This window comes from Colossoma macropomum, unplaced genomic scaffold (assembly GCF_904425465.1).
Source record: "Colossoma macropomum unplaced genomic scaffold, Colossoma_macropomum, whole genome shotgun sequence".
Lineage (NCBI taxonomy): Eukaryota > Metazoa > Chordata > Actinopteri > Characiformes > Serrasalmidae > Colossoma > Colossoma macropomum.
This window is the reverse complement of record NW_023494792.1, coordinates 28,504,734-28,530,703: the sequence shown is the minus strand read 5'-3', so window position 1 is coordinate 28,530,703 and position 25,970 is coordinate 28,504,734. Positions and strand designations below refer to the sequence as shown.

Genomic DNA, 25,970 nt, shown 5'->3' with positions numbered 1-25,970 from the left:
CAATAGAAGAACCCTTTTTGGTGCTATATCATAAAACACACACCAACACTACCATCTTACAAATCGAAAGGTAATTACATGAAGGATGTAGTCTAGCAACAGTCTAAAAAGACAAATTAAAGCCAATTCAAATAAACTATGCATTAAAAACACGGATAGGCTATTTCTTTCTTAAACATAATTTGATGCTACAACTAAATTACAGAAAATTTGTCAAAGCATGTGGCGGATGACACAGTCCAATCATGACTGATCATCAATCCTTGAATGTCATTACAAGGCAGGTAATCCAGCTTAATCTTTATAAACGAAGTGTATTATAAAAGTGCATAATTTCAGTGGGTCAAAGGATGTAGGCTAATAAGCTATCGACTAAAAACTGCAGATCATTAAGTAATACATATCAACCCAACGCATTCTATCTAACTACATGCATCACAATATCACTAGGCTGTTACTAAGATAATAAAAATAACTTTTAATGTTCTTGAGAGATTTATAGCTTTTATTTGGTTAAGTTTAACTTGAAAAAGTGGACTTGTTTAAAATAATGAGTTCGATCTCCGGTGATGCTGGTCATCCTTGGCCGGAAGTCCAAGAGAGCACAATTGGCCTCACTCACTCTGGGTGGGCTGGATGGCCCTCCCTCTGCCGGCATCACTCAGTGTGCTGTTAGCTGACGTAATAGAACTGGCTGTTAGCACTCTCCTCCAAGCGCATTCAGTTGTCCAATGTTCAGAAAAAAAATGCAGTAGCTGGCTTCACATGACTTGGAGGATGCTTGTGTTGGTCTTTACCCTCCTAGCGCTGGTGGTATTGAGTGACTGGAAGACTAACGAGTGGGTGGAACTGGACATGATCAAATTAGAGAGAAAATTGGAAAGAAACAACCAAAACAGTGACCTGCACTTTATAGTGGACTGGCTACATTGCAAAATGACACTATTCACAATGCATCACAGACAGCCTATTTTGGACAGGTGGGGGTGGGGACAGCGCTTCCCTACTTTCATTCTGAAGCAGGAATAACTGGTGTTCAGCTGTTGTTCAAAGTTTACATTATGCAAACGTAGGACACCCAAAGAAGAACTTGTGGATACCAAGCAGAAAGCACAGCAGAAAACAGAGTGTAGTTGCAGGTGTAAATCTCCAGTTTAATACTTTAACTACAAATAAATTTAACCACAGGCATGTGGAGAGACACCTAGGGGACACGTGATTATGCACTGCCCCACATCACCAATACACACAGATGCTCAGCATTATCATTTCTCACACAGCAATGTCCAGCAACATCTTCATCTGTCTGCAGCACGCTCCTGCTGTACTGTCTTCTCCAAATAGGCCTGTCTATAGCATATGCCATATTTCACATTTCTTTTGTGACACAAGGCCAAGACATGGCAGGAGGGGGGCACTATCCTAACTATTTGTCTCATTAAACATTCACAGTCAGTGGACAAGTCTTACTGAGCGGACCGTTATTTTCCAGTGCTGAATCCTGGCTTAGTGGTTTATATGCAGCGCATATGCACATGAGTATGCATCAAGGGTCAACAAGGCTCAGCAGCATGCAAAAACATAAAGGAGGACCTTTCACCTTGGAAGGAGGAGGAAAATAAAAGTGCTTTTTCTATCCAGTGGCTCTTCCTGCTGGCTCTGGCTTTGCATAAGGCGCACACAAACAGAAAGGAGATTAAAGTGCTCTTATGAGACTAATTTAGCTTCCGTTCCCCGTCAGCAGCAGGGCCGAGAGTAGGGAGGGGAATGTGGAACGAGGCAATCAGAGCCCGTGCGCTAAATTACAGCTTCGTAATTTGGGAGCAATTGCAGAAGGAGAACGGAGGCATCATCTGTGGCTTTTTCCTCACATTGTGCTGCTGGGAGCAAATCTAACGCTTTGTTTTGATTGCAAGGCTTTCCAAAATTACCCTGAAGCCCTGCAGTGTGCAAAGAACTCGGGTGCGATTGAACGCTTCTTGTTTCTGCCACTTCAAAATGGACAACCACAGAGAAGGCAGCTTTTAACTTCCTATCTTAAAGAACATCCTGCAAAAGGAAATATTCTAAAGCTTAACAGATAATCAGAAAAAGACAGTATCACAAATTACATGGCTTGGGTGCCAGTTTGCAACGGTTCTATGCAATCCATCTGAATACTGTGAGAAAATTCACATCAGGCAGAACAGGTTCTGATTTTTTAGTTGCCTTTGGCTATTAAAACTGAATCTATTTGAGATGCTGAGGTGACTTTCCATTGTGTTTTCAGTGTAAAGGGTCAGTGGTGACTTCAGTGTCGAATATATTTAAACATAACTTGTCTGCTTGACTATTAGGCCTCCAATCAAAAACCTGACCACTTTATCTGGAATGTGCACTGACAGTTCTGCACCACCAGAACAAGAGCCAAGTGTGTGGCCAATAAAGAGGCAGACAGTCCAGGTACATGGACTTGGAGATTTCCAAAGCATATCCACAGAGTCCTGCATGCTTCATTGTGTAAAGCCACTTCTGCGAAAGTGTTCGAAATGAAGGGAAGAAATAATAAACAGAAACAAAAAATTCTTCTGACACTAGAGAGCCTCTCATTCTCTCACAAGCCAGTCTCTACACTGAAGCACATATCAAGAGTGCTTCAAACAGCATCTATTATTACTGTGCCTACCATGTCTCTTCTCTCACCGAAATCAATACAAAATGCTAACACTCATGTCCTCTTAATGAAATCAATGCTGGTGAATGCTAGCAGTGGCCCCCAATGTGACTTAAGTCTAGGAAAGAAAAGGCAAGCTATTTGCTGGCCCAAAGCATGGTGAAATGAGGAATGAAGGGTCTTCAGTAGAGGCCTGTTTGCTGGTATTAATAGCAAGGGCACAGTGCAGTGATTTTTTTTTAAACTGTAGTGTTTCCTCACACACCATGGGCTTCATTAGGTGGGAAACAGCTGCTGGGTGTAAAGTTAGAGTGTGAGTAATGTGGACTGAGTGGCACCTGGCAGGGGAAACAATCTAGTTATTAAGTCCTGAAGCTGTGCCAGCCCCAGACCTCAGCGGCCGTGGTGCAGCAGAGGAATTTGGTGATGCCACCACTGCCAAAGCCAGCAGACAGACCAGCTGAGCTCAGAATTTGCTTTGAATGAGAGGCCTTAGACCAGAGCAGCCAAACTCAGCAGCCAAACTCAGCAGTTGTACTTAAAAAAAATAAATAAATAAAAAATAAAAAAAATAAATAAAAAATTTCATATATATATCCAACAGACATCTAAAATGCAGACACCTGATGTTATTGATTTCAAACTGCATTACAACCAGCAGCATAACTGTGACATAAATCTGACAGTGTAAGTGCTAATTTAAGATGCCATTCCAGTCTGGTACAGACAACTGAGTTATCACCATTAAACAGAATGCATAAAATAAGTCTAATGACCTTTACATACCCTCACAAGCTGCGTCTACACAAGGTGACATTCAGATCCCTAATGTCCTTAACAACTGGGGGCAAATAACTAAAGATAGTCAGCACCTAATATAGCAGTCCCTATGACAAAAAAAATCCAGGCTAGCTAAAGGTGTTCATTACCTTGCATATTAACTTGGGTGGAGAGGCACAGTCTATGAACAGATTTCCTTTTCCCAAGGAACAAAATTCCCCCCAGAACCACATTCACTGAGCAGATTAGTAGTTAAATTGAACTAATTAAAAAAAACAAAAACAAAGACAGAGTAAAGAGAAAGAGAGAAATACAGTAAGGCAGTCGGTGAAGTGTTAAGCTCTAGTGTCTATCCCCCTGAGATTTGCGAAAGGCAAGATTTGGGTGGGAGGTGTAGGTGTTTTGCCAGTGTTTAGAGACCATTAAGTGATATTATGTGATAAGATGATAGCAGCCTCCGAGGCCCAGAGTAAGTACATGCCTCACAGCACTGATAAGGACAAAGCGAATCAGCCTCTGTGAATAACTCTCCATCTTTATACACATTTTGCTAAACTTCACATAACAGTTCTGGCTTTTCTCAAGGAAACATGACAATGAGATTATATTTAGAAAAGACACTATTTATTGCAGCAGACACATGCATGCAGCCCAATTACTCTTTCTTTCCAAAAAGAATGGTTACATTTGAAAGTGGTTTATAATTTATCATCAGATACAAAGTTTTTGTAATTGTGCCTTAAGAGTAGAGGCTGTGCTGTTTTGAGGTAAATCTGCTTTTCTTTGAAGAAGATAAACCATTTGTCTCTGAGCATCCTCAAAGTACTTTACACATCAAAAACAAATATTACTTTATGGGTACACTGAAGTGAGTTGGAAAAATAAGATCTAGTCTGCACTGTGTATAAAACGCAAACATTTCCACAGGCTAATGTGAGAATTTAAAGTTAAAGAATTTGCATAAAACAGATGGTGAAGATGTGATACACTGCCTGAGGTGTAGGAATTCAATCCACTGTCCATCGGCAGATGATGTTTCTTGATTAGATATTTGCTTTAGGGCATCCGGAACCTTTTCCAGAGGTTTGACAAAAGCCACATACTAACTGTAACCCCTGAAGGAAGCTGCATGTACACTTCATTCAGAACAGGAAAAGCAAGGTCCTTGACATTAAAGGCACTCGGAAAAAGATCAGAAAGTGCGGTACTGAATTTGCGGTAATGAGAAATGTCCACTGGTTGAGATGTTCCTCTATATGAAACAGCAAAAACAAACTGAGCATTTACAACGGCACTGACAAAAGCTACTGCTAGTGGTGGTCCAAGATCACACTGTAAGCACTGTCATATTACACAGCATGCAATACAGTCCCCTCCACAATTATTTATACCCCAGTAAAGATGAGTAAAAAGGGTTATTCACCTTTTGATGAATTAGCTTAATCTTACACTGGAAAAATGAGAAAATATCCAACCTTTATTCAAAGTAAATTTATTCTGAGATATCCCTCAACATAAAATTATTATTTATAACAAAACCGCATGCTATTGGAACACCTAGAAATTCTTACAAAATGTAACCAGCATTTTTGCATTCATGTTTAAATTGATCAGTGTCTAGGAACTTTCAAGCAGTAATCCATGATTTACTGTTTCACTGGGGTATAAATATGAGGTGACAGGTCAAATTCCCCTAGTCGTTCTTTTGCATGGGAAAGACAACAGAACACAATTCATACAAGGTAAAAGTCTGGGAATGGCTGGGAAAAAGCTACTTGCCTGAAAATGCCCATATCAACAGTCAGAAAAAGCTCTCTCTCCCTCAAGGAACATAAAATGCAGATACAATATGAATACTTATACCTTACATTATGTGTCAAAACTATGGATGTGCAAATGTGCCTCACATGGTGAAGTGCCCTATTATCTGGCGGTGGGCCCTCTGACAGAAGACAGAAAGGAAACATATGCCTTTTGGTTATGCCATCATTTTGTATGTCTACAAAATTGTTTGTAATAATTCGGCCTATCTTCCAAGTGCTTATGAAATCGGAGCCATGTCCATTAGAATATTTCTGCCTTTGTGAAGATAAATTCGAAAACCGGTAATGAAACTGCAATGTGCTCGGCTTGGAAGAATTTATCAGGCCAGGATTTGAAGCACTCTTCAAGGGGAGAGGCCTCCTTAATGCAGAGTACAAAGAGAGTGAAATAAGGAGAGAGTGTGCATGAGTGAGCAAGGGAGATTTTGAGAAATTTGCTCATCAGAAAAACAGGATCGTTATTTTCAGCAGGACTTAAATATGACCAAAATTACCCCTTACCCTCTCCTCCCCACCCTACTGTGCTCTTCATCTCTCCTGTTTCTGCCTCTGTCATTCAGCTCTCTCCCACTTCTATCTCTGAGTGAAAAACACTACCCAATTAAAAACTGCAAAAAGCTGCACACTTGCTGGTTCAGCTGAAGTCACGTACCCTGTCCTCAAAATCCCAACATACACACATACTCACAAGTAAAAATAAAAGAAAAAAAGAATGCAGATGAGAAAAAGCCTGCAGACCCTTTGGAATTATCAAGATTTTTGCAGGATTAACTCCTCCTACCTCCCTACTACCTCTTCGTCATAATAAATAAATGCAGCTTTAACAAACAGCAGCCGTTTACAGCGCCATATGTGTTTTAAATAAATGGTTTAAACAAGCAAGATCTTTCATTGAAGAATGACACAAATCCTTACATAGTAAGAAAGTAAACATTTATCGGTCATTACTGCAACTTTTCTTGGACGCTTTCTTCAGCTGCTGAACGTATGCAACAGTCTGAATGGATTTTTTGCCCTTAATTCATTCCTTTATTACAAAACATTCATGTATATTTCTGACAGGTTGTGCTCAGACAGTTTCCTTCAGACTTCTTGCCATCAACATTTCAATGGGATTGAGGTCAATACTCCTATCCGGTAACTGTAAAATACAGAATCTTATTTTTAAGACACCATGTTAATGTGCTCTGTGTTTTGTCATTTTAAATGACTCATCTTTAGAGTTTTATATCACAGACCGATGCTCTGAAATTCTGCTGTAAAAATTCCCAAAGTAACACAGGACTTTCTGACAGGTTTCTGACACAACGAAGCAACTATTACACTTCCTGCACCATGCTTTATAGGTGGGATGAGATTTTGGTGTTGGCATGTAGTATAGTTCTTTCCAAACATAATGCACTCAGAATGTACCAAAACTTTATTCTCGTCTGTCCACACAACACGCTCCAGTAGTGCTATGGAACATCAAGGTGGTTATCAGCAGACTTAAGACAGTCAGCAGTATGATCTGTGGTTTCTCCCATGCAAATTCCCAAGAAATGTATTCAGTCAGTATTTTTCTTCTAACAGATTCAAACACTGATGTCTTCAAGTGCAAGAAACGTTTACAGATCCTTAGTCACTCTAGGGTTCTCGGTTACTTGTTTAAAGATTCAGGGAGGCCTTACAATAATCTTTGTAGGCAGAGCAGCAATGGCTCTTCCATTTGTAAACTATATGCCTCACTGTGGACCGACGAAAGTCTAAATCTTTATAAATACTTCTGTGACCCTTTCCAGTCTTTTGGGATTCAAATTTTTTTGCGAGGTCCTCTAAAATCTTAATACTGTTGTGAAAATCAGGCAGCCAAAATTCTGTTTATAAATTACGCTACACAATTAAGTATTGATTGTAATGTATTGTACAGCACTTATGTATTTTATCGTATTGCACTGTTCTGTGTTTAACTCTGTCCCTTTTTCACTAGGTGTCAATGACCTTCTGATTCTACCAGTATCTGAGCTTAGGACTGACTTTCTCTCTAACCTATCGGTAGCTAGCGAAGATTCTTTCTCTGGATAGACAAAGCACTTTTTGTAAGTCGCTCTGGATAAGAGCGTCTGCTAAATGATGTAAATGATGTAAATGTAAATGTACACGTTAAACCTACACATCTTAACAAGGTCATTATCTGGCATGTTTGCATAAGATTTCCATCAATATCTAGACTGCCTGGACCATTTATATCATGTCGACATGAAATGTACAATATGGCTTGTTTAATTAATTTAAAAATACATATTTCAATTTATTTGAGTGACCTGATTTTCTCATCCTATTATTAGGGCTGGACGATAAAACGATAACGACTGGCGATCTGCTCTCCTGTGACCAAATGTGAGTGACGAGATAAGTGGTGTAACTGTACTGTCCTACAGCGAACTCACCTCTTTCTGTACATCCTAACAACTTTAGCAGCGTTAAATCACAATCACAATCCTCACAACTACAGCGCTGTTACAGCGCTCGGACAGTCATATTTAAATTAGTGCATTCCCAAGCAACAAAAGTGAAAAGTGAAAAGAAGTGAGTTCATGTGAGTTACAGCCCTGATTTAAACGAAAGTAAACTGAGGAAGCTGTGAGGCACTGGAGAGCGGGAGAGCGCTATCTTTCCAGGCTAGCTGTTTTTAGCAGCTGGCTAACTTGAAGCAGCGCTCTGTCACTCCACAGCATGGAGAATTGATGATACTGTAGATCAAACACGACACAAAAGCACCGCTTTCAGTTTAAACATACGTAAAAAGAGGACTCCGTTTGTCTGGTGTTGATATTTTGCGGTTCACCCCTTAAACTACTACAATTGAACTGAGAAATCCAGTCGTCGCTAGCTGGTGTCTGAATACTGTGATGTCATTTGTAGCGGGGTAGCCGAGCTGTTTTCTTTCTTAAATTATGATTATTACAAAAATAGCCATGCTTTTCCAGCTGATAAAAACAGCTCAGCAGACACTTTCTCCCACTCTCCCATGACAGATTTGTGAAATGTTCCACTGTTTGGCTAATGTTTGTTGTGTTCAGACCATAAAGGATAGTTTACAACAGCAAATAACCACTCGAACAAAACTCAGCCTTCAAACTTGAAAAAAATAATGATTTGACATTTATATCGAACGATATGAATTTTGTTTATCGTGATAACATTTTTGACCATATCGCCCAGCTCTACCTATTGTACAGCTAACCTGCATTAATTAATTGTGTTGTAAAGTGTGTGTGTTCATATGAGAAAAACTGGCATCTGGTAACAGTGATGTTTACCAAACATGGCACAGTTATCTTAGATCACATTCTCTGAGGGCAGAACTCAAGAGCAGCTAGAAGGGCAGAAGGTCACAGCTAGCACACAGAAAGGGGGAGAGTGGAGGAGGAACAGGATCTCATTCTTCGTTGCTTTCTTCCAGTGTTTCCAGCACCTGCAGCTCTGTTAGATGGGGTTAGCTGTTGCTAAATGCTGCACTGAATGTGATAGGATTGTCACGCTCCTGGTGACGTGAGTCACAGATTCGTTCTAAATTCATGCCAATTAATTAATTATTGCATTAAGACGCATTAAGAGACGACGAAAGTCAATTTTATGGCCTTACGAAAGTAGTCTGCCACTGGAACGAAAGGCAGGACCTCTTATTATGCCAAACACATACGCTGGTATGAAAGAGGGAGGTGTGTGTGGGTTTGTGTGTCTACCATGTAAATGTGCATGTGGGTGTTAAACACAGCACCACTAAACCAAAGTTGCTGACCTTTTTCCTAGCCCAGGTCAGCCCAAGGGGGCATTCCAATGTTTGCTGACCATCTCCTATCATACGTAGGACATTACTGAGTAGAATGCCTGGAGCATACAGTGGAATCTGTGCACAAAAACTGCTATGCTTCCAGACATTCATTTTATTTTTTTTTAATGTAACTTAATAAAGAGATCTTATTCTAAGCAATTTTGGAGCATTTCTGTTGATCCATCCAGCCTTAGTGCTTAAATGATGAACAAAAATTTAAATCGAACTGAATGCACTTTGCCATTTACTTTCTAAAGTTGTTCAAACATGGACTTTTGTACATGGACTGAAGACCTCACTGCAGTAATGTCATGTCATCAAGTCCAAAGAGGTGACATGGTTGATCTCTTTGAGCTGATCACACCAGCCATTAAGGCTGGGGACATTTGCTACTCACCGGTTTCCACATCCTGAGTGTAGAAGTGCAGTCCATCCGTGATCTCGGTGACGTACACAGGCCTGTAGTTGGCCACACGCTCCTTCTCTTCAGAGACCTGGGCCACCTCTTCTGTTGGCTTCTCTTCATAATTGGCCCAGATCTGTCACAATCAAAACACACACACACACACACACACATTAAAATACATTACTAAGTGGGTCTTTTCAAGGTATCTCTATACAATCTGGTGTGCTGCGCTATGACAATATGCCACAGGTCAACATTCCGACTCCAACCTAAAGCTTAAAACAGCAGGTCTGCAGGAAACTACGCATAAGTAGATATAAAGTTAAATAGAGGAATTAGCATTAAATGGACACAGATTAAGCCATAATTGCAATAATATCTATTAAGACCTTGAGCCTGAGCCAGAGAGTCAGTGCCCTGTTTACAATGAGTTAGCACAATGCAACATACTCCAACACCATACACCATACACTAAGTGTCCATTCATGCAGATATCTTCATACATGGAGTCTTGTTGGAGCATTGATACTCAGGGATGTGCATGTCACTCATGACTTCAAGTAAATGGTGGACAAAATCAAAAACTTTTCTGTTTGAGAACACTTTCCTTACTGATGGTGATTCTAGACTGACAAAATTAATGCTACTATAAAGGACAAGCATGTATCAACAGTTTTATCTGCTCTTGCTATAAGCTACCTTGCAACAGCACAACCTCACAACAGGTGTGGGATAAAGCATAGCAGACAGATATTTCCAGAATGTATAGCAAAAACAAACACTCGCACTAATGGTATAAATGTGGCCATGAAAGTTGATTTACCCAGTTGCTCTAATGATGATTTCTGTGCTACAATGTTTGGCAACCTTTAGCTAATCTACACGCTGTCCATGGTGCTGAAATTGGACAGGTTACCAACAGGTTGGACAGGCTGGCTGAAATTGGACAGGTTACCAACATAAAATATTTAATACACAGTCTCTATTACTCATCTTAAACAGTTACAGAACTGCAGAGACCACAGGGACTGCAAACAAGAGACCACTAACGTGACATCTCTTCAGTGCATTATGTAATGTCTACCCCAGGTTCAGTCATGCAGAGAAGCCTGTTAGCTTTGTTTATTGAGACATAATTGTAAAGTCCTTAATAATGCAAATGTAATAAGGAACATGCTTGAGATTTCTATTCTAGCTGGTGAATAATTATTAGCTAAACACATTCATTAGCTGAAGACAGTGTCTGCCACAGTGCAGACACTAGTTAATTAGGACCAAGAGCTTTATATACCATGTTCGCTGGGTTCCACGAGGTGCAATTTGGGCCACGAGGTGTGAGCAGTCGACATTTATAGGCCGATTTCACTGCTCAAGTGAGAGGCTGCTACTGAGAGCAGAGGAGCTGGTAAAAAGCCTTTATTACAAATACAACCAGTGACACGTGCACTGAGCCTTGCAGCTGTAGCCACCAAATGACAAAAGACAGGGTCAAACTATCCAATTACATTCAATTATTCCCCCCGAGGCATGAAATAAATAAAGACGCATAAAGAGGAATCATTCCAGAGAGAAGAAGGCTGGGTTAATGAAGATCTAAATATGCCACGCTTCACAAACTTTTTTTTCCCTCTCCCCCGCCAGTGTCCTCTACAGCGGGTCATTCATCTAGTCCACTCTCTGCCATGTCCTGGCACACTGACACAGCCTGACTTTTAATCAAACCTGCAGGACCAATCAGAGGCACCCAGATTAGTGTGTCACCACTCATTACTGTGGCGACTGTCACCATGTCGTCCAAGGCACAGCTGGACACGGTGGATGCCATGCCCCCACCGGCCGAGTGACCCCTGACACGTGCTGGAACACGCGGCAAGGACACTGCTGCTCCCCCTCCAAACACACACATGCACATACAAACTGAACCACGCATCCTCCGCGCCAAAGCAGCAAAGACAAGTGACCCTTTAACCACACACTCATTTTGACTTGCTGAGACTGGTGCACACAAAGACAAACACACACACACCCATCGCTCTGAGCCCTAGGCAAATGACCTTCCGCGAGCGGCCAACCATTCCTGTTTGTTCCACTTGAGCGCAGGTATGTGACTGCTACTGCCGCTGCACTCAAAGCGGGAGAGCGAGAGACAGAGAACAAAAAGAACACAAACAGAAAAAAGAGGGAAAAATCACCCCAGGTCTGTTCCAACCATCAACAATTTCGATTGCACACATACACACCCACTCAACCACATCTGGAAATGTTTGGATCATAAAAAAACAAACTCCCAGCGACCTTCTCCACTTTGCCGCTTCCGAATGAGGTTATCAGGTGCTCCTCTCATTAGTGTTCAGAGATCGCAAACTTGCTTTTTCAATATCTCCTGCTCATCTATAGCTGTAACGGAGGGCAAGAGAGCACGTGCCATTACAGGCTGACTCAGAGGAGTATGGTAGCTTTCCACCCAGCCATGCTGTACTGAGCATTCAAGCAGAGGTCTGGCTTTTCCTCTGAGAGATGCACTACAGCACAGTTACATTCATAAAATCTCTCTCTCTTTCTCTTTCTCTGCCTCTCTCTCTCTCTCACACACACTGCCCATTCCAAGCACTGATTAAAGGTGACAGCGTGTCAATTCCAATAGAATGTGTTCTGCCCAGCAAGAGCCAATCCCCATCAACACCAGGAACACACACACACGCAGGAGGCTGAGGGAGACAGAGAAACACCCGGGCCTCCCACTCCCCCCCCGCCCCTTTTTTTTTTTTTGCAGGAGAGCACTGAACTCAACCTGACAAAACGATCCGAAGAAAAGAGGATTATAAGCATCAAAACGAGTAAGGTAAAAGACTACAATAAGTCCTTCACCCGAGGTGGACAGAGCAGAAAGTGGAGGAGTTCACTTTGTTTCAAGTCCTCAGGCAAGCTTATGATAGGATGGCAGAGGAAGACTGGCCTTGCCTCAAGTTACGAGTAAACCCTGACTTTAATGAGTTCTTTGATTTCCTCAACTAGCCATCTTGCAAAAACAGTAACAGCACTGGTAATGAATGAGTTCACTTGGTAAATCAATTTAGCATGCATTACATTGTTAATGAAGGTCCCTTTAGGAAACGAAGCCTCATTAATTCAGCAGCCTCTCTCTTCCGCTACGTCAGTGCAGTGGCCAAACAGGCCTCCTGCTCATCGCACTCCAAACACACATACTGTTCATTAAGCCAGCTCATGCACTAAGAAATAAAAATAGATTTATGAATAAGACAGCATAATTTAGCAACAAAACAAGATCAAATGCAGAGCACTGATGTCAGAAAGTGGTGAAATAAAAGATAAAAAAAAAGCTACAAGACCAGCGTGGACAGCAGCTTATTGTTCCGCGTGCAGAGGCTAAGGTAGAGCTTGGACGTGCTGTCCTGTTTGCAGGATGGTAGAAGGTAAGTAAGGCAAGTCAACCAGGGTCTGTGACCCAGCATGTCTCGCCGCTCAATTCATCTGTCTGTATCAATGAAGCTATTAGAGTTGCAGGGAGATCGTCGAGACAGGCGCACGTACCGTCTGCTTACACATGCACACTAGGCATTTAAGTGTCCATCCACATGCCTGCATGAGCCTCAATGGATAACTTCCAAATAAACACAAATTAGTGCTGTGCTGTATTGATGACATTCACAAATGATAATACTTTCAAAATATATCATGCAATGGGATGATAATTATGTTAATGCCAGGGCACCTTACATAATACTGTAAGTGTTCACAAAACAAAAAACAGATTTGCAAAGAGAACTTATTCAGCTTTCACCTATTTTTTTTCCAAGCAATCTGAAGCACCCAACACATTACATACATCGCAGTTAAATATCAGGTCCTGCATACCATAGTTATGCTTGGCATTTGGGACACGGCTATTTTATGAGCATCTCACCATCAATATAATCACTACCTCTTAAACTGAAAATCAGTAACATGTGACACCAATACAGACACTGATGTATCGCTCAGCACTAACACTAACATTAATTACCCACACTCTGTCAAGACCACCATCTGAGCATACATGCAACCTATTTACTAACTGTATTGAATAATTCCAAAAACAACACTACTGCCCATACATTATGCATTAACACATACATACATTAAGTGACAAAGAACACAAACAGGACTTCATAGTTTATTCCATTCATTAGTAACTGCATTGGACGCTTTGACCAGAACTGACACTGAATCAGTTTTCAGGAAAAATGCCAATGAGAAAATGAGTATTCTAGGTCCCAGAAGTAGCATTTAAGCACGGTTTTACTTTTATAAATCAACAGACAGTGATCATTTCAGCAGAGTCATAAGAAATAAACAGCATTTGCTCAAGGTCAGTCTGGTCATTCTTAACATCCCTTTGAACAAGTCTTGTTTCCAGTCATCTTGTGTTTGGATAAAAATGTCTGGAAATGTACTTTTCAGACAGTGGAACTGTGGACCCGTGTACTAGAGATCGACTGACTCTAACCAACACTGTCGTGCAGTAGCATCCATAAACGGGTGGCTGACAGCAGGGGAAATGGAGGCTAATGATATGCTGACAATGCCACAAAACAAGGGTCAACGTGGACCGTGTGAGTGACAGTTCATATACACGTGGACAAGCATGCACTCTCCCTCTCAAACACATTCTTAAAAAAACAGCAAGAAAATTGTTGGAATTGTGTATACCTACCTACAGCATGCAGAAAAACCTGCTATGTTATTGTCTCTCCCTCACACACACACACATCCAAAACCATCCATCAATCAACATGCACATCAATCTGCATCACAATGAAATTCACATTTCTGCTAAACACATAACCACAACACACCTCCTTGCATAATGTCACATGTCCGTATCAAACACTCCATTCATAGATGACATCCAAGCATACACATTTCCACAAAGACATAACCACTTAGTCTTGTGGTGACCTGCTCATGGCTAGCAGATCAAAAGTAGAGCTACAAACATCTGTAATCCCGTTTAACCCAGCACTGGTCTGGCTCAGACCAGCCTGGCGGCTGCGACTTGGATATGGTTACTTAGTACATAAATTATGCATTAAAATAGCACAGGTGGTGCACGCTGGTTTGGGATTGAGCAGTTGAGAGTTTAAGCACACACAGAGAGCCTCTCCTTAGCCCCATATAATCGCCAACAGATGTTCGACCACAGTGGCTGCCGCACTGCCTACACCGCGGCTTACATCACTAATATCACCACCCGCTCCCTCACTGCTACAGTGCTTGACCATGGCAACTCTCCTTAGCTTGCCAAAGCCACTTGGACTCTGAATACTTCTGGCACTTGTATCTACAAATGGACTTTACACATTGCTAGCAGGCTGAGGAGCTGGCACAGCTTGGCTACAAACGGCAGGTGAAATGAAGTCAGAGAGCAGTAGTGGCCAAGCTGTGCAAAATGCGTGGGATTGTTTGGTGAGGAATGGCCAGCCGGGTAACCATGGGAACAGGAAGAACGAAGGCAGAGCGTTTGGTGCTGGGCTGGTGAGGGGCTTGTTTGTGGAAATGGACTAGCAAAGCGCCTGCTTTCAACCAGCCTTTTTTCCTACATGGAACCAGCCCTGGTGAGGTGCACTCTAGCACGTATGGCCCTTATGCAATGCCCATCCATGCTCCACCTCTGTCTGCAAGGCTCCACTGCCTTTTTGTATACATGGCTGTAAGTAAGAAATAAGACATTCTGCAACGCAATCAATGAAGTGCTGAACACCATAGTGGAAAACAAAGGGGAGGCTAACAAAGCTAAATGTCTGTATCGAGGGAACCTACATAAAGTGATGTGTGTGTGCACATGTTTTGTTTCTCAGCAGAGCCAGAGGCAAACTCTTCAAATCTGATATACAGAACGACTGTAGACAATAACACATCACTGGACAGAAATCTAGAAACATTATGATCTTTAGAAGGTATTAACTGTTCCAGAACATTCTGTTAAGAAGACTTGCCCAGAGTTGGAGAAGAGGTAAAAAAAAAAATATTTCACATTATCCACTTGCAGATTGCAACTGGAATCCAAGCTATTTAAAGAGGCTTATTTCTAGCCAGCCAGCTGACCTGCCCACTCTTCCCCACCTGCAGACTTGCATTCGACACATGTTCTAATCTGACTGGGCCATGACATATGTAGGCCACCAGAGGCAGAGGACAAAATTCATGGTGAATATTAATAACATTCACGCCTCACAAAATCCATTTATCTAAAAGACTGCTTAGTGTATTAGTGCAGTCTTCCAATGTTGCAAATTATAGCTTTAAAATCGATTTCTTCCCCCTCCCACAACGCAACGTTCAAGTTACAGTACATGTACAATTGTGCAATTAAAATGCAATTAATCAACTATTTAATTAACACCAGCATTCCTTCCTTGCCAACAGGTTGCCATGGCCACAGTACTGCTTATCTGTGAAAGTAAAGCCCCTTTCATTTCTCAGATCAAATGCTGTGGTTTTTCCACAACTCAGTCCTAACAGGCATGTGTGGTTTTGTCTGTCTTTACACATGTGACTGATGCAGTTCATACTTATTTGAGGATGGGAGGGAAGCGAGAGCAAGAGAGAGAGAGAGAGATGAGAAAGAAGAATGTGTGTGAGAGAGATAGAGGCAAAGGGAGAATGGAAAACAGAAGAAATAAGAGCAGAATGCTGGGAGAAAGACAGAAAGAGAATGTAAGAAAAAGATAAAAAGAGGCTTGCTGAAGCCTGAGAGACAGAGTGCAAATTTATGTAACTGTGTGTCTCCTTCAGGCTAGACAGAGACCCAATGTGTCTGAGCAGCGAGTATAACAGCGAGAGAGGGGCAGAAAGACAGACAAACAGACTGAGCCACAGAAAAAGACATTCAGACAGAGAGTGAGAGCAAAGAGAATGACTGGATGACAGAGTGACCTCTCCTATTCACTCATCAAAATTAGACCCTATTGCAGGACAGAGTGCCTGACCTTTTCCATCAACACAGAAACACATAAGCACATTAATAACAGAAAGCATGACTTCTATTACTCACCACCCAAACCTAGAAAAACACTAGGCTATACAACAGTCTAAAACACAGGTCTCCAAAAGTCCAGCAGGTTAACAATCCTGTAAGTGTCGCAGTCAAGGAAAATCCACATCCCTTCATTTGAGTCTAATTCACTCGGCACAGGATGTTCCCAACTTAATCTGACTTTGATTCACTTCAGCTTCAACGCTGTGCACGAAGCTGTCAGTTCAAACCGAATCACTGATTCACTTGACTTGCTTGGTGCGAAAAGCTATTAACTGGAATACTTGATTGCAATCGATTCATGATGGAGCAGTGAATGTAAAGGGGCTGTGCGTTGCCATGTTTAACCCAATCTTACCCAAAACACATTCATTTTGATTTTGCCCCCTTAAACTTATAAAAAATTGACCCCACAGAAGTTTCAATGCGTGCTTGGCCACATTAGGCGTAGTTAGATGAGTCACACCTTATTTTGATGGTGGCGTATAGATGATCTACAGATATTTAAATTATAAACCAATTTTATAGTGATAGCTGATTATCAACACCATTGGCAACCCAGGGTAAGGGTTAGGTTTAGGATTAGTGCAGATTTTGTATTAAGTTTAGTGTTACATTTAAAAGCATTAACCACACTTAACTTCAAGAAGATATTTAATGGAACGTGACAGACAGACTGAGCATCTACAAAGCATCTAGAGTTAACTTTTAAAGTGCTACTGTTAAATGTATCAGCATGTGGAGCTTTATATTCACTACCTTGTTTTCTATCACTGCATAAAGGAAGTACAATACTGCTGTTAGTGTTGGATGCACAGTTTCTGAATGAGCATGCACACACTTTCAGAACAAAATTCACAGTTTCTTCAAATGTTTTTCAACAAAGTAAGAAGAGCTGACTGAAGTGTGAACTTTATCAGTGTACATTCCTACTCGTATGTTTTTGTTCAAAGTTTCTGCTTTGGTATCATGTTCTTTACAAACACAATTAATGCAATAAGGGTAATAATCTGTTAGCCTGATGCTCCACAAGCTCCACAACCGTAAAGTACTCTTGTTCTGCACATTTTTAACATGCCCACTTCTGCTTGTTAATTAGCTGATTACTTGGATCAGGTGCGGAAAGCAGTGAGGAGGGAAAACAGCAAAATATGCAAAGCAAGGGTATTCCAGTACAAGGACTGGAAACCGCTACTCTAGAGGTGTCTCACCAGGCTGGCCTCACAGACCCAATGACAGCACATGACAAATACATCGCTTATTTTTCTCTTACAGAAATGGTCTCTTCTGGTAGTGACCTCTCAGAGGCCTGGAAGCACTTTCATACACCTCGGATGGAGCAGAGCTGATTTACAGACGGATGTTAAAGCCATGGGGCTGCAGGGGTCGGGAGGGGTCGTCGTCACGGGAGACTGATGGCTTGGGAGAGTGGAGGAAAGGTGCATGTGATTGATGTGGAGCGACTCTAACTTAACAGCCTGCTCTATAGGAGATGGAGTGTCAAAGAACCAACACACAAAATACATGTCTGCCTCAATGACAGAAATAAGAGCTGGGCCTCGAGGGACAGGCGTTCAACACAAAGCCGCAAAAGAATTAGGGGAGATTAAAAAAAAACAAAAGACTCCTCTTTATTGAAACCCCAAACACTGCTAGCATTCAAGTCTTTGAGCCTGAAAACAAACATTTATTCGAGATCTTCCAGGTCTAATATACACCCTGGTGACAAGGTGTTAGCAGCCATTCTACTAACAAAGCAGACGAAATGAGTGTGTTTCAGCCATCTGAGAGTGAATAGGGGTTCTCAGTAAAAGAAAGTGAGAGGGAGAGAGCAAGAGAGAGAGATAGAGGGGAGTGAATGCATTTAGGAGTGGAATTGGCTGAGGATCTAAGAATAGCCTGTCTCTGCACTGAGGACTTTTTTCTTCTTTCATTCTTTTCTTTGAGCAGGTAATAAAGAAAATTGATGAGCCGTTAGCTGAATCTTCAGCCCTGAATCTGCCGGCTTAAACCTGTCTACTGCACACACTCTCTCTTCGGAGGGCGTGTGAATGTGTGAGTGGCCAAAAGCACATCCCCACTACAAACTGGCAAAGAGGAAGAACAGCTTACAAAATTGTTGCATCACTGTTAGGCTACAGAACAATATTGAATTTAAGCTGCCACTGAATGATGCTACACTGTTATTGTGACTAAAGCTAAGGATTCTGAGTTTAGTGTCACCACCATAACACACAATATTAGGGGCACAAGTGATTAGCATCCAGAGTCAAATGAAAATGACATACACAAAACTAATTCTGCTAATGCAGATGAAAGACATGACTAACAAAGGTTCATGTGAGGAAAACAGTTTGTGCTAGCCACTTGCTTGCTGCTTTTTCATAAGTATTCCCTCTATGGAGGAGTATTTATTTAAACCAGCCGATAATCACGTACTGAAGACACCCACAGCGCTCTGTGTGCTCGACTGTGGGCTGTTACTGTCAACAGAATCCTGGGTCATGCAATGAGAACAGAATGTTTTCTGTTTTGAAGTTTTAAAGGAACTGAGTCGAGTTCTGTTCTAGTAAGTTGAAAGAGATCCACAAAAAATGTTTTATAACAAGTACCACAGTGCAAATGGCTGTGGACACAGACAATCAGCCCCCAAGCGCTCTTTAACTTCTGAGTGTGTGGTAATACTGAGTGCACGAACAAATATTTAGCATTTCATTAGTCAAATAGCCTGGGCATCCCACCGCAAAACTCATCAGACGGAGTCAAGAGCCCTGACTCTCCACAAATGTCACTGTGTGTGTGGTGAAAGCTCATTCTTTTTTTTTTTAATTACAGTCAGGCGATTAAAGAGGACACCTGAAGCGAGAGTAGGGATGAAGGCCCTAAATGTTTTAGCTGCGTGGGAGTGTGTACTTGTGAAAAAAAGGCAAAATGTCAGCAGGCTAGAGGGAAATGCCAAGGCTGTGGGAGTGAGTGTGAGTGCATGTATATAACAGGGAGAGCAACAGACAAGTCTTCCCTACCTTATATACAACTCAGCTGGATCGCACAGTGAAAACCTAATGTGCTGGCAGTTCATCCTAATCCTGTGTAGTGCTCCAATGAACGACAAATTCAATGTTAATTATGAAACAAGACGGATGTAGATTTGTGTCAATGTGGTCAAGGTGGTCCATTTAATAGTGGAGTAGTGCTCAAACTTTTTATCTGGGGGGCTGAAGTGTAATGTTTCTGGTGGGCTGAGGGTCAAAAAAGATAAAACAATATACAAAAAGAAGGTAGGCAGGTTTCAAGTGGAGTTATACTATATTATATACTATATGTTGTTCCTTGAACTTAGAAAAATTCAAATTCAAAACGAAAATAAGAATTTAATACATTATATATAACTCAAAAATATGTTTGCTCTCTCTTTGGGTGAAGGGGTGGAATTAGGGTTAGGGGATAGATGGCCAAATTAAGCATCTTCGTGGGCCAACTTTAACCCATAGGCCAAACTTTGACCAGCCCTTCTCTACAGCGTTTCTAGTTTAGTAATGCACTCTTCCACACATTGAGATCTCACACATTTTGAGACATTCAGGGGGTCCCAGAAGGTAATTAGGAAGACCATGACCCCCCAGGACCCCCTGCATTTTGTACCTTGCACATGGCCACTCCAAGAGACTGCAATACACTACTGCAAGAATTGGGTGCGAGTTAGCTTCTACTGTGTTCTTGCACCATAAGACTAAACTCTTCTTGTAAGGACAGAGCTTTCTAAGATGGTGGCTGCAAAAGGAAAGGAGTCCACACCAAGAGGTACTAGTTAGATTAGTCAAATAATAAGTAGTCACTAGCTTCACCTATTGTAGCAAGAATCATTAACTAATCCTGAGTGATGCGTAAATGATGCAGTATGCCTTTATTTTCTTAGATGATACACGCTCGAACAGTACAGCCTCTGCAGTGGTGGGCCAAGGAAACCCTTGCCACCAAATCATGCAGAAAAATGGCTGCTCACTGCGCTGCACAAGGGACGAACCTCCGCACTCCCAACACTCGTCTATCACCCTCACTCACATCAACAGCTCGCTCTGCATGAGAGAGAGAGGGGGAGAGAGAGAGAGAGAGAGAGGGAGAGAGAGAGAATGTCCCGCAAGCAGACAGCAATCAGTTGTGTTTTCTTTTGCTGCTTGAGTATTCAACCATGTGTTAATCAGCAGTAATGCAATTCAGAGCGTCATATCTGATTACAAGACTCCCGCAACACACACACAAGCGGTCTTCTTGCTTCTTGTGTGAACTCTTGCTGGTGAAAAAGAGTCATGCGGACTCTCTTCTGCACGAGTGGACCCGGGGCGGCTGCAAATCCACCCCCAAGGATCTCTGCTAAGAGCTGGGAGGAACGTCACAGATGACTGAAGAAAGGCAGCAGAGCGGCCAAGGACACAAAAACATCCTAACCTAGCACAAGTCAGAACCGACCTCCTTCAGTGCTGGTTTCTTAATTGCAGTGATGCGTGTGTTTATATCTATGCTCTACTTTGGTGCATAGCGATCATGACACGGCCGTGCTGATGTCACTCTGAGTGTAGATCGACGTGTGACCCACAGCCTGTCTGTACATGGAACTGCAACTTTACAAAGTGGGGTCATCAGTGGTGCATTCTTGGACCTAAGAATGCCTTCAGTCCAACTTTAACACTTGTAAGTATGCCATAAAATGACAATTTAAACCATAAAAATGATAAATGATAAACAGTGCTAAAGAGAGCGCAAAGGAGATGTTCATGCTAGTGACAGATTTGCGGGTTAATTTGGTTAACTTGGCTCAAACACCACAGAACAGGTTAGATTCTGTCTTTCCTTCACTCCCACACTAATCAGCAGAATGCTCACTTTTTAACGTTTATCGTCTAAACATGCTGATAGTGAATTTGTGTTTTCAGTGGTGTATCAAGCTGATTTGTTCTATTGCTAAGCAAACTCTAGCATCTTGGGCTATAAAAAGGACAGCACAGTGGAGCAAGAGTAGTTTAATACTCCAAAAAAGCAGGGGGTCTTAAAACTAGACAACGTAGCTCAACACAAAACTCTGCCAGCCTTTATTGGTATGTGTGGATGTGCACAAGAGCATGCAGTTTTTCTTCCATAAAAGCAAAAGGAAAGTGTGTGTGTCTGTGTATAAGGGCTAAGAGGAAAGCTGACAGAGTGCTGAAACTGCATCCAAGGATTTGTGAGAAGAATGTGTAAATAACACACGCATCACTTCCACTCCTGCACTAATCTTTGTGATTGTGTGTGTGCGTGCTGACGGCAGGCTGAGAGAAGCCGAGGAGTTTGTGGGTTGCCTTTAGAGCTGCTGAGTTGCTTGCGAGAGTTTTGTATGTGCGTGTGCGTTCAATGTAGAATACTCCAATACACCTCGCCAGTAATGCACATATTACATAATCTATGCAATGCACGCAGTAACACTTGTCAGCTTTTAGCCCTTGTGCGATGAAAGGAATGATCTTTTTTCAGTGATCTACAGAGGAAAAGAAGAGTGAGCCGAGCACTTACTCTACTACAATCAGACACGCACACAAACGCATAGCCCTTACATTCTCAGACTCCAGGCAAAATAATTGGTGGTGTGTGTGGACATGATTACCAACAGTGAGCTTCATCTCCCTGGAGGCTTTCTATCACACAAAAAGACATATCTCCTATAGAACCCACTGCCCTTTTCTCCCTCTACTCAGCAGCAATACTGCTGTCCCATGCACAGGCCCATATAGATCACTTGAAGGTCCATAGTGCAAAAAACGAAGATGCAAGATGGGCGGAACCAAGTTAAAGCCCGGGGCCGCCACGTTTAATTAACTCCATGTTGGAATTAGCACAGAAAACATGTTAGAGACTGAGGCTGGGGTGGGGGGTGGTGGGTGTTTGGGGGCATGCGGCCTCGTGGAGACAGAGTCATTGTTATGTATACACAGTTCTGTTGTGTGTATACAGAATGCGCCGGGTGTCACTTAACGATGCTAATTGGCTCTCTGGCTCCAAGTGCGAGGAGAATTAATCACTTTCTGAGCTTTTGTCAACCCCGAAACACACAAGTCACTTTCCCACCGGCCAAGGAGCCAAGGACTGCTCGCTGCATAAATATTCTGCAAAAAACTTTCACTGCACTCTTGAGACTAGAGTTCAAAATGTCCTGTAGAGTGTTCTGTAGAAAATCCTGCTAATGTCCTTCAACAGCAACCATTCATTCAATTCATGCAGCAAAAGTGGTTCACAACCGAAACACTACAAGCAGGTTAAAAAAAATTATATATATATATATATATATATATACACACATACACACATACATATTATATATATATATATATATGAGGTTTTCAGAAAATACAGATGCCATTCATAGGACATGCACAGAATGGCAGGCACTGGTTTATCCTGAACAGACAGTCATCTGGCCTGTGAAACCCCTAGATACATCTGCCAGGAAAGACACAGTCAGAATTATTCATACAAACTTGGGAAGGGAAACACCACACTGGCAGACTATGCAGGCTCTAAAAATGATAGAGCTTCCGCAGGATGGCACCGGATGACGGTTTATTTTTTAATAGGGTCAGAAAACCCTTTTGCGAGACCACCGCTCATGCAAGCCTTAGAAATCAGCGAGGGGAAGCAGTTATGTAACAAACTCTTATGACATACATTACCTTAATACACTATGCTAACTCTGTGTCTCCTAGTGACAAGCAGGATTACGGATGGATCAAACCAAAGGTGGCACGGAATGCAATTTTAAAGCAATTGTGAGACAATGCTCTTGCTGTGAGGTCAGTTAGAAACAGTAGCGGGAAGGATCAGGTCTGTGGGTGGGAGCTGGTATGTGACTCTGGGCATAGCAAAACACATCTGTATGATTGAAAAAAATTGGGTAAGAGCAAAACACTTTTAATGGGCTGTTAGTGTGGACCAGAAAACGCAAAAGTACAGACAACCACAGCTAGTGGTTATGAGTCAGAAAGAAAAATCAAAGTTCTGTTTGTGGTATCCTCATTCACTCCCTCGTGAAAAGTTGACATAGTAACTAAGTTTTGAACTCCGTTAAAAAAAGCAGACCATCATTTGCTGTAGAGTCTGAGATTTGAGGAGGTAGGAACAGCAGGTTTCTTTTAGTGTGGACCTTGCGTACCTCTCTATGGAAAGAAATGTTTGGAGGCTTGATGCCCCTAACTATTAGCTTGCAGACTTTAAGGTGTCTTTCCTGCAGGGACTCTGGTGTTCCTCCATGGCTCAGCTCCTGCGGTGGTGAGGTAGGACTGGGCAGAAGCCTCAGGAGAGAGCTGCCATGTCTAATTGGATAACTCTTCCTGTGATTCAGTATGTCGTTCCCTGTCTGACACAGTCTGCCCTCCATTTGTTAAATTAGAAGGCAACAATGACAGTGGTGTGAGGAAAGATGACCAGAATTGTAATATATATATAATCACCCGCTGCCCCTTTCGCTATTAGTCACAATTCTCTCCTAATGCAATTTACTACCACCCCCCAAAATAGAAAGAGAGTGTGAGAGAGAGAGACCGAGAGCAAGAAAGAGACCAAGACAGACAGAGAAAAGACAAAATACAGAAAGAGGAAAAGACACAAAAGGCTTTCCTTTGGAAAACCAAATTGCAAATTAAGCACCTGAAACTTCAGGCCAGCAGGCATTCACAGTTCCTCATCAAGTCTTCAAATAACTTTAACTGAGGAGGATTTGAATTATTTCGTTGCACGCATTGACATTGCCATGGCGACAGCCACTGCCCTGGCTTGATCTTTGAGTGGGAAAATAAATACATTATATAAAAAGCTTCAGACTTAATTGAGGGTGCTTTGTCACGGGTGATAATAGAACGCATTACATATTCCCATGCTCAGGCAATCTAGCTGTCAGGATTTAATTATCATCATCAGAACGGATTATAAGAGGGACCTTTAATCAAAAAACATTGTCCAACAACAAGAGAGTGGAAAAAAAAGACAATTTGAGAGATCAATGCTTTCACCCCATCATCTACCACTAAAATAACAACTTCTTTAAATGAGCACTGATATTACAGAATGACAAGGAATGCACATGATTAAGAGGTAATACCATTCAGATTGTACTATAACCCCAAATGAGATAAATGGGGGGAAATCACTGCATCTCTTGCCAGTGCTGAATTTGATAATTCAGACTTATTAGCTACCGCTAAAGCTCCAATTATCTTAATTCATCTTTAGCGCTCTCTTGTTTAGCCAGGTGTGTAAAGGGCTGACTCTGCAGTAACCTACGCAAGACTGGCCCTCTCTGCAGAAAAGACTCTGCTCTTCAAAAAGTAAGACGTCCTCAGAGAGCCGCAGGGGCCTACGATCACGCGCTAGAATCATTCAGGCTTTCAAAGCAGGAAGTATAATCTATTGATAGTCTGGAACGTTGAGAAACTGTGAGGAAAATGGCTCGGGCTATTTAGCCAATCATTTGTGACTGTTAAGCCGGCGTTGTAAGTGTGCTGCTCTCGGACCCTTCCCCCAAAATGGTTGGACTTAAAAGAGGTAACGGTGAGAGAAAGTGGTGAAACAGGATTATACTTCCAGCCCTCAAGGACACTCTTTAGCTGAATGTCAAAAGCAGCCACGTTGAGCCTGCAAGAACCTGGGCAGGCACAGATCTGAACAGAGCTGGACATTTGGACAGCGCCAAAATTTACAGGGCCTACTGCAGTCCATTCACTATCACAAAGCACTGCAAAGTCACACTGTTCAGATCATAAAACATAAAGACTGAGTTCTTTAAACAGCCTAATATAACCCTGTATGATTCAACTGACCGTCTGCAATATAACAGTAACTCAACAATCCATGCTTAGCAACCATCACTAGGCATCAGATTCTCACTCAAACGCAGGCGGCTTTCTCAAAATAGTGTCTTGGCTCCAGAGTCAGAGCACATGATGACAAAAGTTTAATTTATATGAATATTTCACAAGGATAATCACAAGTAATACATAAGAAACATGATAGGTGTTTTAAATCATTCTAAGCAATGAGATTTAGAAAGCAATTACATTTAGGAAGTTGTGCTCTATAGTTTTATTGGGCACTTGGCCTTTTTCTGAAAGTCTAAACACCCGGACAAATAGCCCTACATCACCAAATGAACAATGACAAGCAGACAGAGGTCTCTAAATACTGTGTCTTTTGCTTTTCTTCTCGCTTTAACTTTGAGGATACAGTACTAGCTCAATTTGCTATTACTGATAATGCAAGCCTTAAATGGTGCCCTCCTTTACCTAATGCACAGGCTGTACTACAACAAACGTATGTTGATGTGTCTGCTGGGGTTGCACTGTGGTCTACTTTGCAAAGTCTACAAAGTCTAAATTAGGCTTCTGATGCATGCAGTCCCTTAACAATGCATGGATAAAAGTAAAGTCCATGAGACC

At 41.9% G+C, this 25,970-nt stretch overlaps 1 protein-coding gene across 1 annotated transcript in view; it reads right to left on the bottom strand.

The window, feature by feature from the left end:
* The window catches only part of snd1 (staphylococcal nuclease and tudor domain containing 1), a 156,601-nt gene that overhangs the window by 24,887 nt on the left and 105,744 nt on the right, over nucleotides 1-25,970 (bottom strand). Inside the window, exon 18 of the mRNA XM_036576784.1 lies at nucleotides 9,471-9,612. Coding sequence (XP_036432677.1) covers nucleotides 9,471-9,612 — 142 coding nt within the window. The remainder of the gene's footprint in view (nucleotides 1-9,470; nucleotides 9,613-25,970) is intronic.